Source organism: Lissotriton vulgaris, chromosome 7 (assembly GCF_964263255.1).
Source record: "Lissotriton vulgaris chromosome 7, aLisVul1.2, whole genome shotgun sequence".
Taxonomy (NCBI): domain Eukaryota; kingdom Metazoa; phylum Chordata; class Amphibia; order Caudata; family Salamandridae; genus Lissotriton; species Lissotriton vulgaris.
The window spans coordinates 1,279,620,265-1,279,634,769 of record NC_141695.1 but is presented as its reverse complement, the minus strand read 5'-3'; the positions used below and the strand labels follow the sequence as shown (position 1 = coordinate 1,279,634,769).

The window sequence follows — 14,505 nt, the reverse complement described above, 5'->3', positions numbered from 1 at the left end:
CCCCCTGATGTAACCTAGTGCTCTGTCAATGAGCAACATGACTTTATCACGTAGAGCTCTGGTCTTGTGACTCGAGATATGGGTCTTTTTCACAGAAAACATACAGGTTCTGGAAGAACAATTAGAAAGTGGAGCAGGTCAGGTGCGGCCTTAGGCATGTGCAAGCTGTGCGCCTGCACAGGGCCGCCAAACCCCAGGGGCCGCCACGCCAATATATATCCTTAATATAATAATCCTCTGAGGATGGATACCTATTTGCGTGACGGCCCCTGGCAGGGATTTGGCGGCCTCCGTCTCTGTTCCACTTCCAAACACCCTGACCCCCCCTCTTCATTGGCCTCCGCGCCTGCGTTCCTCCGGGGGCTTCCTACCTACGCTACCTGCCCAGGGCCGCCATGAGCCTAGAGCCGCCTCTGAGCAGGTTGCCACGTGAGCCCCTCCACTGGGACTTTCAACCCCTTTTCCTTAACTGGTGCTCATGTAGCCCTGTTGCTTGGTGCCTGTAGGAGAACTGATGTCGAGAATCACTGGCTAGAGCTTATAGCCTTCTGTCGGGTAAGGAGTGGTGGCGATCATCCTTGCATACATTGTTTGTGTCTATAATTGAAGCGTGACGATGATCACTGGTTGCGGTTATTGTGTTGTTTCTTGTCAGTAGTTGAAACCAGGGCACGAGTCGGGGTACCACGCGGGTGGACGGCGTCCCCCACTTATTTTACCGGGTGGACGCCGTCCCCCCTGCTCAAAAGCCGAGCTTTCTATAATGGCATCACTTGCCCTCACGGCCGCCCATAACTTTCTTAGATGACGGCCGTTGACTTACCCATCGATCTCCCAACGGCAGTGCTGGCTACCGCATAGTTTTAACACTCCCGGTTATGGGACTTTAATCCTTGTAATGTTATCCTTGCTCCCAGTCAAAGGCGCAACTAGACACAACTTTTGGGAGGGGGAGCGGGATTCTTACAGCCCAGTCTGAGTTGGGATGCAGGGGCTCTCAGAAGGGGTGAAAAACAACGATGCCTCATTATCAAGCAAATGGTCTTTTAAAGACCTGTGAAGTACTCTGGTGCGGCTGTCCCGGGAACTGTCTCAGTCCGGGCTGCCACGTACGATGGGGGGAGGGAGGGTCTGCTCCCAGTACAGGGGGAGTTCGCCTCTGGGGCCCTTTTGCGAGATATCAATGAAAGGGAAATGTGTTGTCTGTTGGTCAATAGCGTTACTGAAGTTGTACCTATCAATGTTTCAATGAATAAGCTCAGTTGCGCCCAATTGGCGTTGAAGAGAACTTATAGTTCAAGGATGGGAGACCTCATGAGCCTTAGCGTGGTTTTGGGGGGATCCCTTCCTTACTGCCACTTCATCGGAGCAGCGTTGAGGGGAAGGCAGGTGCACTGGCCATGCAGTAACCGTTGCTTATACTGAGCAGTAAGGAAGGGATCCCCCCAAAACCACGCTAAGGCTCATGAGGTCTCCCATCCTTGAACTATAAGTTCTCTTCAACGCCAATTGGGCGCAACTGAGCATATTCATTGAAACATTGATAGGTACATTTCACCTAATCTATTTTTGTAGAATACACTTTGACATCTCATGTGAGTAAGGGGAGGATAATGTGCATATCCTTGTCCTGAAGAAGGAGTCTATGTACTCCGAAACATGTTGACACCCTTTGGTTGATATACCCTAATACGTATATAATCAACCCCACCTTGCACCTTTTTAATAATACCAGCCGAGGACATAATAAATTTATTTTCTTCCTACGAGCCAGGTATTTTTTAACTCCACTTTTTTCACCTCACCTCACTTACTCACTCCTAAAAACACACACCCTCACATAGTTCACTACCAAGTGCTCCTACGTATCCGCAAGTCGTAGCACGCCGCTTCCCGTAGAGGGGTGCGAAGGCCCCGATAATGAAGCATGACACCAAGGGGCCTGTTGGTGTGTGAGGGGCATTTAAACAACACTGTGTGTTCCCCATCATCTTAGGGACCACGACCACTTCTCTGAGTGGATTCTTTTTTGTTTAATAATGACCTTGATAGTCCCACTTAGAGATTTTTTTGCAGAGCTGATAAAGGCTGGCAGAGTGGTGACTGTTGGAAGCTTGTCCTTTTTACAATAGTGTGATTTGTAGGTGAGCGAAAGGTCAGAATCACAGATTGCTCTTAAGGTGCTCAAATTTTGTACAGGGACTGGGATTGCATTGAGCCGGGGTCCTGACCATGTACATGGATTCTTCTGCTTTTTCCAGACACTACAAGATTTCAGGTTTGTTGCCAATGAAGCATAACAAATTTTGGTCACCAAGCAATAGATATGGAGTAAACATTATTTAGCATTTTAAATAGTGTTTAGTTGACGGTGTAGTGAAGATCATTAGTTAGTGTTTTTCAGTGTTGTTGATCAGTGTCTACTTATTACAGTTACATTTATCTGTAATTTATTTCAGCACCCTTAGGTCAATGCATGTAGCTGAAATTGAAGTTGTGATGATTATTGATTAGTGTTGATAATGTTACAGACAATCAGCTCTCGATTTACAAAGGGCCTCCACTCTCGTGGCAGGTGGGCCTGCACTCCTAGCTGGACCTACGCATTGCATCTCATTGCAGAGGTCCAGTCACGACTGCAGGGTCTCCATCACGACTACGGGTATTCTGCCACAAGTGTGGGCCACCGGCCAATGACTGCAGGGCCACCACCATGACTATGGGTATTCTGCCACAAGTGCGGGCCCCCCACCACGACTACGGGTATTGTGACACAAGTGCGGGCCCTCCGCCATGACTGCGGGCCTCCACCAAGACTACAGGGAGTCTGCCACAAGTGCGGGACCCCCGCCACGACTGCAGTGCCTCCGCCCCGACTGCGGTGCCTCCGCCACGACTGCGGTGCCTCCGCCCCGACTGCGGTGCCTCCGCCCGAGTGCAGGGCCTCCGCCACGAGTGTGAGTCCTCCACCCCAAGTGCGGGGCCTCTGCCACTAGTGCGGGGCCTCCGCCAGAAGTGCGAGGCCTCCGCCGCAAGTGCGGGGCCTCCACCACGAGTGTGAGTCTTCCACGATGAGTGCGGGCCTCCACCACAAGTGTTGGGTCTTCGCCACGACTGTGGAGCCTTTGCCACGAGTGTGTGGCCTCTGCCACAAGTGCGGGCCTCCACCATGAGTCTGAGTCCTCCACCAGGAGTGTGGAGGCCCTGCTTTTAAGAAAAAACGAAAGACCTGGTTCTTTCGACAAGCTCCATAGGTCATCGCTGTAGGCACCGTTATGTCTGACTATCGCCGGGAAACTCCTTGAAGTAGCTGCACGCTGTATAAATCACAATAACTTAACATAACATAGTGAGATGATGGTCACTTGTTGCTTCTAATCATATTGATGATGGCGTGGCATCTGTAGTTGATGGCATGTTGATGGTTTCTGATTGGAGTTCATTATACTATTGCATCAGTGGCTAAAAGGATAAAGTATGAAGACAATCACAATGTTGGTGGTTACTAAAGCATAGTTAGGTCAATGCCTGTAAAACGAAGAGGTGATGACGATCCTTTGCTGGCGATTATTGGAGCATTTGAGTCTGTAGGGCAAGGTGTTTAGTAGATGTTGGATATTATGCCTTGCTAGTCAGTGCCAGTAGTTTGAAGAATTATCAATGATCACAGTGTAGTGCTCATTGTCCTATTGTTGGATTAGGTCCTGTTAGTAGATTATTCTAGTGCTGTTATTTTTGTTTGCAAAGACCATATAGATTCAATAAAGCACCTCTGACCCACAAGGAGAAGGTGTTTTGAACCTACCAAAGCAAGGCTTACATGCAAGGACTGCACAGTCCCATATTTGAACAATGTATCGAGTTAGCAAGTCACATAGCTGGGTGCTGAACTTCTACGCAGCCAGTATGGGGCAGGAACCTCTCTGTGAGGCGCCCAGATGCTTGTTCCTTCAGCCAGAACAACGAGGCTGGTGATGGACCTGGGCGTAACTCCACTCCAGATGGAGGCTCGTGGGTGCCAACGAAAGGCAAGGTGGTGGTCCTTCAAAGGTGAAACAATGTGGATCTATGCAGGGGGTGTGCTTTCTATGCAGAATCTTCTCTCTGCTCACCAGCATTAGGTTGATCTTAGGGCCGCTGTGCCCCTGCCTCTGGTCAAGAGTACAGAGGGCTGATTTCCACTCTGGGTCACTATCTCCTGACTCCTTGGGTTAGCTAGGGACTTCCACAGAGGCAAGGTCAGTGGCAGCAGCACTGTAGGCCAACAGATATACATCTTGTCAAAGTGTTGGAAGCTGGTTCCAGCTTCTAGCCACAGTTCATGGTGGCTGGGCTGCCGACCTCTACCAATCCGATTGGATGGATCTTTTTAGTATATGGGCGGGAGCGTATGTGATGCATGGCTGGTGCGCTCTACAGTGGTCAGGTCTGGTTAGAGCTCTGTGTATTTACTTCCATGGAGGAAATGGGGCCAAAGGAGCTAAAGAGAAAAATATGAATTGGGGTATTTCACTGAGCAGGTTGTTTCTCTGTGGACAGCATCCTTCAGTCATTACATTCAGATTTCATTCAAACATACAGGATCCTCTGATGGCAAACCTACTGGCGTGTGTACCAAAGAAGTACCCACTCCCCACTCGTACATTGGACTTCAGTCACATGAGGGTAGTAGACCACACCATGGGAACCACAAGCGCACCGCTAACCAGTGGGAGGCAGACACCAGACAGAACTTGCAGTAAGGGGTCGAATGGGTACCCCTTGATACTAATGATATGGGGACAAGTGTAGGGTCTCCTCTGTACCTGAATACACCAATGATGTCCTTAAGAGTTTGTGGCGCCCCTTGGATAATGGTCCCCTTACAAAAGACACAAAAAGATATACTACAAGTGAACTTCTTGGGCAAAGGAACCATTGTAGGGATAGGAAAGTTGGCACAGGTTGGGAACTTTCATCCTCACACGGCGAACAGCATTAAAGGCCCACTCCTTTGTTTTCGGCTCTCACCTTCGGCTCGGGTCAATAACTTTTCAGCAGTTCTTTACTAGCTGGTGAGGCCTAGTGAGGAGGGCCTTAAGGCTATATTATAGTCTAATTGAATGTGTGGTATCTTGGTGGAAGTCTGCTTATTATAACATTGGTTGATTAGTGTTTTTAAGTGAATGTGTGATGATGGGAATGATCATGATTTGTTGTTCTTAAACCATTTAGCGATTCGAAAGAGCTAAATGGCTTTTGGGAATATGTACACGGGGTTTGCGGTACCTATCTACAAACCTGTGGAGTCAGTTACTCGGCACCCATTGGAAGGGGGTGTCCAGATATTGTCTGACAAAACAAAAGTCATCATGGAGCTTTTTCATGCCAATGTGTGTCACTGTTTTGTCGAAACGCAGTGCATATTCAGTGCTTCCTTTGCAGAAGGAGTGAGTCTGTGTTTGCTCGTCTTGGGTCGGACTTAACCGCGTGTAGGATTGTCTATCTGAGTTCGGCTCGCTGTGTTTCTTCTCCATGAAGTTACTGCCTGTCAAGGCGAGACACTGTATCTTACATTTATGTTGTTGGATCATGGATATAATTTAGGGGTCACAGCTGCGACCAGTGGCATTCCCCCTTACGACCCCTGGCACTGCCTTTGCGACCCCTCGCCTCAGAAGTGTCAAAATCAGTGCCAGGAACACAGCAGCGGCTCCACATTCCTTATTTTCAGCTCATATTTCTATATTCTAATCTTGAATAATATTCTATGATGCACTATTACTGTAAAAAAACAGGAGCAGATTTAGGTGGGATGGGGCCTTTGGTGGCAGCTGTAGTAATACAAATGTTTTTAAATATATGTTGTGTGTCCTTGTGGGAGACAGTGTGTATATGTGAGTGTATGACTGAGCATGTGTCTGTATGAGTAAGCATGTCTGTGCGAGTAAAAGTGAGTGAGAGTCAGTGGTAAGGAGGGAGGGAGATTTTGTGAGACTGAGGCTCAGATTTAATATTCTTTGACGCAAGGCAATGCTGTATAACAGATGCTGCGCTGCGCTGCTTTGCGTCAAAGGGAAAGAAAAAAATGCACAATATGTACTAAGATACGCCACTCCACTCCACTGTACGGCACCATACTCTAATCCATGACACTTTAATCCGCTCTATAAGACTTTACTCTACGGCCCTCCACTCTGTCACTCCACTCCACGACACTCCTTTCTATGCCACTCTCCACTCCAGCCACTCCACTTTATGCCCCCATTCCACTCTCTACCCCTCTGATCTATGCCCACATCCTGCGCTCCTCCACTCTAAACCACTCTACACCACTCCACTCCGCTCCACTCTACTCCACTCTATGCCACTTTGCTCCCCTCTAAGCAACTCCTCACCTCTCCGCTCTCCTCTTTGCCACAGACTTATAGCCATGCTGAACAGCAGCCACGCTGTTGTATCACATGGCTGAAACACATTGGTAAAGCCAATAGCTCTTGCATAGGTCAGACGTAGTGGCTTTGCCAATGCTTGTTTTCCCCCCGAGCAGCTCATTAGTGCTTACAAAATGCTGCATTTTGCGCTTTCTCTCTTTAGTTTTTTGTTGGTGCTCCAGCACTCAGTAGTAGAGGCCTTCTCTCAGCAGTATCCCAGACGTACAGGAGGCCTCCAGCACTGTGCACATATCAGTGCGACTGACTATCCTACCCTGCCAGTGCGACCGACTGCCCCAGGGTATGCGTTCTCCACCACCGATGGCACTTCCAGATTCCCAGGAGCCATAGAGAGGAAGTCTCCCTAGCTGACACAGCCAGCGCTGTTCTGATGGAAAATGTCCTCGCCATTTTAGGCGGTGCATTTGCATAAGCAAGTGCTGTCATTTACGAACAGCAGCGTGAACTGATAAATCTTTCACTGCCACTGTGACGGGTCCCTTAATGGATTACCTTGTGACGCCAGGAGGGGGAGTGAGAAGCAGGAAGTTGTCAAAGGGGGAGGGGTGAAGTGGAAGAGAGGGCTGCGCCCAAAGTGGCGTTTCTAAAATCAAAGCTCGACTGGGGCTGGCTCTGCAGATAAACTAATCCCGTCGTCATGCACAGACACTCCTGGGACAGCCGCTGGCAATTCCACAAGGATCCGTGCGATCAGCTGTCATGCGCACACGCATACCTCGACCTCGATGACAGACTGTCGCATCCCCGGAGTGGGGCGGGGTGGTGGAGAGGGAGAGAGAGGGGATATATATATATATATATATATATATATATATATATATATATATATATATATATATATATATATATATATATATATATATATATATATATATATATATATATATATATATATATATATATATATATATATATATATATATATATATATATATATATATATATATATAAAAATACCGGGCATTTGTTGTGTTTAAGAACCTGCAAAGGCCAGATCATGACACTAAATAGGACTTTAAACAACATATTATGTATTCATTTGTAACGTCTTTGTTTACTTTAATTGTTGGTCAAGGTCCATTAATGCAGCTCTAGAACACATTTAAAAGTGTTTTCTATTTATAGTTGTGGTTTGAAGTATGTAGGGATAAGGGCTGAAAATACCAGCGTTGGGCGCTTTTCCTTATTTTTGTACCTGCCAGAACATTAAAATACCGGTGGTGCGGGTACAAAACCAGTCAGGTGGCAACCGTACAAGAGCGGCCCGTGCAGGTAAGAGCAGTGGGGCAGAGTGGGGGGTGGAGTCGACAGACGACAATGAGGTAAAATTAAATAAAAAAAAAGAAAACAACTTACCTTGCGCTTGCTGCATCGCCAACTTCGGTTTCGATCGATTTTGTTACAGGGGGCGATATTGCCGACTCCCAGGTACCAAATCGGCCCGCCAGGGGCCCAAAACTAGCCCTAACCCTGGCAGCCCACCGGGGAAATACCCGGTGCCGCTACGGCTAGTCCGGCCCTGCACGCAACCCTAACTGGGGCAATTGCACCGGTTGTGACACAACACTGTTGTGGACCAGTTGCCACTTCTTGGGTAACATTACAACCCTCCTGCTGCTTGTTTGACTGAATTCTTGATCTTCGCTAATTCTTCTTCACCTGGGTATTTTGTTAGAGGCCCTTCTTGTACACAAGCACATCACATACTCTTATAATAGAGTCTTCAAGAACCCTACCGCCATGTTTACTTGTTTTCCCATCCTTTCCTCTGCCTGTGTGTTCTGCCTTTCAGAGTTTTAAAGTTAGGATTCTTTCCAAACATGAGTCTTTCCTCAGCGTCATTTTGGTGACTTCCTGGTGGTCTTTGGCCAACTTTCTACGTCTTCAGGTGAGTTCACTCATTCCTGCAGGAGGCATTACCATTAGGCAGAGATGGGTGGCATCAGTTACAGTCTAAACAAAAGGGGTACCTCTAGAAAGACCTATATTTCTTTTACAAGGAATGAATCCTAATAACGTTCACAATAGGAGGATGCTAAAGAGGGAAACCAGAACCTTAAAGTATTATCAAAACATATTTTTATTTATTTTTTTATAGAGATTAATTTGAAAATATTTGTGCATTTATACATTTCATTTTGTCATATAACATAATTAACAGAAGTTCATCAACATTCATAATACAATTTATATAATGAGATAAAGTGCAGGTTAAGAAAATGAGAAGAAAGATACCCCTAACAATCTAGTATGTTCCTACCATACATACATCCATTCTTACATACCAGTCATACCTGTGCAGTAGTATAAAAACATGCCTAACAACATAGATACAGGAACTAAGCACAATAAGACAAAAACCCAAAGGTGTACTTGATGGTTTACAGTTAGAACCTAGATTTATCAGTTCTGCCAATTAATCATTGGTCTGTGTGTCATTGACCAATCTATATCCAGATTGTGGATGTACGGCCGACGTACGTTTCGGTGATGATGTCACCTTCCTCAGGGCCAGGAAAAAACATATAGTAGACTAACATATATACATAATCTGTACACGAGTTAAAAGAGCAGGGGCATTGCAAAGAATTTTTTCTATTTGGGATTCTTTTAGATACACATAGTTTGGATATATGTTAGAAAACCGGCATTGGATACTGCTACTAGCTGCTGAGATTTTCTGTGCTGCACATAGTGCATTGCATGACAAGATCCACAGGGTGATAGCAAATAGTTGCTCCCGTATGTGATGATAAAAATAAGGCGCTTATATATGGATGAAGTGTAGCGTATAATAAATCTGGTTATTTGACTTTATAATTCCTGAAGTGTGAGATTTCATGTGAGGCAGCCACTACATCTTCTTAGTAACGAGCTGACGCTGTAGCCTGGGGTTCCTGGGTCTGTCCGAAAAAAGGATAGCCCAGATTTATTATACGCTACACTTCATCCATATATAAGCGCCTTATTTTTACCGAAACGTCGGCCGTACATCCACAATCTGGATATAGATTGGTCAATGACACACAGACCAATGATTAATTGGCAGAACTGTTAAATCTAGGTTCTAACTGTAAACCATCAAGTACACCTTTGGGTTTTTGTCTTATTGTGCTTAGTTCCTGTATCTATGTTGTTAGGCATGTTTTTATACTACTGCACAGGTATGACTGGTATGTAAGAAGGGATGTATGTATGGTAGGAACATACTAGATTGTTAGGGGTATCTTCACATTTTCTTAACCTGCACTTTATCTCATTATATAAATTGTATTATGAATGTTGATGAACTTCTGTTAATTATGTTATATGACAAAATGAAATGTATAAATGCACAAATATATCTCTATAAAAAAATATATATATGTTTTGATAATACTTTAAGGTTCTGGTTTCCCTCTTTAGCATCCTCCTATTGTGAACGTTATTAGGATTCATTCCTTGTAAAAGAAATATAGGTCTCTCTAGAGGTACCCCTTTTGTTTAGTTTACCTTTATCTCCCCCCTCTGGACCTAAAATTAACTGGGAGAACTCTTCCTCTTTGCTTGTCTCATCAGTTACAGTCTTGCAGCGGGGCACCAAGGTTGGATTGGGATCAAAAATAGGCCCTGGCATCCTAATAAAAAGTTGCCCAGATTCACGGAATGCGCCTTTTCGCAAAACACTGCTTCAGTGTTTTAAGTATAATGAAAAGAAGGAGAGGGTTTCTATAAAAGAGGCATGTTTTCTTCACTTCACTATGATAAAATATGCAAATGTTGCCAGGGCAAATTGTGCACGATTCGTTCACAGTGGTGGCCCACACTTATGCAAATGTTGCCAGGGCAAATTGTGCACGATTCGTTCACAGTGGTGGCCCACACTTGAATATAAATAAGTGAGGCCACTTCTGCTTAGGCCCTGCTGCCCCTGCTCAATCTGCATTCATTAATGGGCTGGCCCAGCGACAGACAGGGAACGACACCTCCACCCCGTAGAGGCCCATCTGCCTCCGTAAAGGTTGCACAGGCCACCACTGGGCCGCTGGCGGCATCTGAACAGCACAGACACAGCCCAAATCGGCCACCATGCAGGCCAAAAAAGCAGCCCATTGCTGCAACTCAGAGTCAGATACCAACCCATCACCTCACCCATTGCCCGCCTTACCATCCCGACCCTGTGGGACACAACCCAAGGGATGCACTTGTGCCATCTTCCCTTCAATTTCACTGCCACAGACCGTTCCATGGAAAAAGAACCTCAGGCCTAAGAGCTCTGGCTGCCCATGTCTCTTGCTGGGAGACATAGTTGATGGACTGCAACTTGGCACTTGATTCCCATGCCGGCACCCACTTTACACCCCTTTCAACAGGTGACTCTCTTTCACCAGCCTCTCCCACTCATTGACTTGAGATTTGTCACCCACATTTTGGTTCCGCCCAGTGGAGTATTTACCAGTTACCTAATGCTACTCCCAGTTCTTCTTGAACGCTTGCTTTGAACTGCAAGCTGTGCCCTTTATAGCTGAGGCCCTATTTTCTCCGCCTATATGTCCCTATTTAATTTGCTCATGCTGTACAGGGTTATCAGATCTAAACCTGACCTTTGACCTTGGGAATTTGTTTGTAAACAGAAGAGGCAAAACCTACCCGCGCTATCACTACTATTTACGCAGTACACTGTTCACTATATTGTATTCCAAAATGTAATCTCATTGATGGTTGCAACAGTATTTTCAAATCTGTCCTAAGGCGGACCATCAAACAAAAAAACAATACTTTTTTTTTTACGTGGTTACGGAAATCAAAGTCTATTGACTTACCAACAGCTATGGAACTTTAGAGATTAAGCCTGTTGACTGTGGCTGTAGCATAATATTATGCGTAAAGTTTGAATGAAGGACCTCAAGACCAGGCTTTTCGACTGAACTGCAGAACCCGCCCCCAGCGCCTTGAGACCCTAACGGGTGATCAGCCGTGCTTTATAAGAACCCTGATTCGTTGATTGACTGATAAGGCAACCTTCTGACCAATATCAATCAATGTACAATTCATAAGGACCGATGATTTCGATGTAGAAACAGTCTGTGGTTAAATTATACTTTCAGTGACCTTTACTTCCTTATTTCTTTACTAGTTCAAGACACCTAAGCGCCTGTAAATCTTGAAAACAAACATTCTCTTCAGTGGCAAACGCAGGGATCGCCACGGGCGGCAAAAGGTCTAGCTACGCCACTGATCCACTTCAATCTTATGTCATATCCAGTGCACACAGGCACAGCAGTTCAGCTGCAGTAATTGTTTAATGCAACTAGCCGCTCCGGGCTTATGTCGGGCACTTCCAATATGGGCGATAACTCTAATTCGGTGGAGTGCATCTGTGCTGCTCTCACATGCAGGTGACTATGCACCACCAAATTACTTTTTTGCATCCATTCTCCCTATGCAATAAATCAGAATGTATCCTAATCAACATAGAAGAAGGGAATAGTGCAAGTGAAGGAATGTTTTGTCTATGACGGAGTCTTCCTGGTGTGTCATTGCAACTGATTCTGTGAGGAGTTGCAGGAGGCTTTGGAGTCGGGTGGTTGCCATTTACTAGTGGGCGGTCGTTTGTAACAGGTAAGAGTAGGGTGACCATGCGTCCCGGATTTGCCGGGACAGTCCCAGTTTTTCACGAGTTTTCCCGGCAGATTTTGGGAAATTTAGCTCATGTCCCGGTTTTAAGAGAGGGTCGGCTGAAAAGAGTGAGAGGTGCGTTTTTCTAGTTTCTATAGCAGGGATAGTTAGCAGCTGTTATAAGAAAGCAATTTAATTTCCAGGCATGATACTGGCTTTAAAAATTAATTGTATTTATTTTCTTAGTGCTTCTTCTGTAATTTTATGTAAAATTGGAGTCCTTCTTTTTTTTTTGGCTAAATGTCTGGGCGTTTGGTTTTAAAAATCTGGTCACCCTGGGTAATAGGGATGGCTCAGTGCCGGCGGCAACCAGTGCCGGACTGGCTACCGGGCGTTTTGCGTTTTGGTGTACTGCCAAGCTGGGGGCTGATTTCACTGCGGTGGGGGCTGATTTAGTTGATGGGGACCACACGGTGCAGTGTAAGCGCAGAGTGGCAACTGTGTGTGCAGATTGGGCAGGAGCAGAGATCTGGCAATGAAATAAACAGAATTGTCCAATATTACCTTTCATAAAATTGCTTACATTTCACAAGTGTATAGGCCTACAGCACTCTAAAATAATAATTTTGGGACCCTGGCTCCCATTACAGTTGCCAGTACTTGTTGGTGGGCGCTGCAAGCTCTGATGATCAATTGTTATGTTGGGTGAAGTCAACCCGCTGAGGATACGGGCAATTGTGGCTCAGTTACACACTGGCGGAGAGTCAGCCATGCTTCTGTGTGCAAAGTCTCAGGTGTAGCCGGCACTTACTGATGGGTCAGATCCTCAGTGGCTGACGGTTCACTGAGTGGGCCGCAGTGGTGAGTCGGGGCAGGATTGTCCGACAGTCCATGTCATTCCTCTATTCCTTTCTCCCCAGATGCACTGCTGGCGGATCTCGAGAACACCACTTCGCATGTGTCCAAGCGGCCTGTGCTCCTCACCGACTCACCCAATGGCTCCCACGTGGACATCAGTCACATCAACCAAGTTTCCCACACAAATGGAGTGAGGAAGGACAACATGGAGCAGAGGCCGCTCCCTCCGCCCTACAGTGCCCCACAGGTAAGACAACTGTTCACATAACTCAATAAAACGAACATGTGAGCCACATCAGATCTGCTGCAAAACACTGCAAAGCTACATGTTACTTGTGCCAGCAGGTGGCACCACAGATAGCTTCATTGTGGCCTATCTATAAGACAGGCCTCCTTCCGTTGAAGCTTGCTTCTACCGCAGGTCTCGCATATTCAGGCCACACAGCACTACAGGGTGGGGCAGGGTCTTTGCACACTCTCCGGACTGGAATTCCAGAAAGTCAATCAATGTAATTGGTGCCACATCAGGATTGGGTCCTGTCATCTGGTCTACCCTGATCCTGCTCCCCAATGGCTGCAGCATGACACTGTGGGAAGAAGGTCTACTCTCTGATATACACTCAGCCTCCTGGTTAGATGCCACTCCACCCACTAGACACAAAGAAAGGGCAGATGTCAGCTTATGGTCAAGGCTATGGTTTCACAAGCAACCCGTCCAAGCGAGAGCGAGACAAAAGACCCTTGCAAATGGAGTGGAGTACTCCCCCCCCCCCCCCCCCTCCCCAGCCTATTGCAGGTGACAATGTTCACAAATCTACCACAGATGTAATGTGGCAATTTTGCATTTCAGTAAATACCACATTACTATAGATAAGTGGAATGTGTAAAAAATGAAATAATCAGTTTATCACACATTGACCACATTTTTCCTGCACTTGAAATGTAAAACTGTATAATATCCCGAGTTGCTCTGCACCAGGAGAAGTGTAATTAATATGGCCCTGCCAGTGCTTAGGGAAGATTGTGGGCTTAAGGCAAATGGAGTCTTGCAGGGGCAGTGGAGGATGCAGTAGCCCATAGATTCTGAGTAATAGCGATTATATCAATTCATACATGTATTCAATACTAGAACATTGGAAGGTTGAATGCTCCATTGAAGACAATGGAGTGCTCTGGGCTTCTAGTGGCTGGTAGAGGCTCAGAGCATCAACATTCCAATGTTTGTTCACAGCTGCTGCTGTCAACATTCTGCCCTCTAGGGGTGGAATGTTCGAATAGCCTTAGAGCACTCCGTAGCAGGCTCTACAGGCCATTAAAGGACCACTCCCTTGTTAAAGGCCCGAGTCCGGCCTTTAATGGCTGGTAGAGCCTACTATATCAGGCTCTCAGGCTGTAATAGAATGGAATGCCGAGAGCTCCATTGAAGACAATGTAGTGGATTAGGTTCAGTAATGGCTGGTTAAGGCCTTCTGCTCCAGCATTCCTATGTGTGCCTTTCTGTTTCTCCCTGTTCGTTCTAGAAAATTCTATACTGAGTGGGTGGAATGTTGTACTAGCCTTATAGGGCCATATGTATCAAACTCTGATTTTGCGATTCTCAAATTACGTTTTTTAT

General features: G+C 46.1%; 1 protein-coding gene across 1 annotated transcript in view; it reads left to right on the top strand.

Annotated features, from left to right (window-relative positions):
- The window catches only part of TGFB1I1 (transforming growth factor beta 1 induced transcript 1), a 188,440-nt gene that overhangs the window by 83,152 nt on the left and 90,783 nt on the right, over positions 1-14,505 (top strand). The window contains exon 2 of the mRNA XM_086931839.1: positions 12,953-13,137. Within this exon, the coding sequence (XP_086787965.1) occupies positions 12,953-13,137 (185 nt within the window). The remainder of the gene's footprint in view (positions 1-12,952; positions 13,138-14,505) is intronic.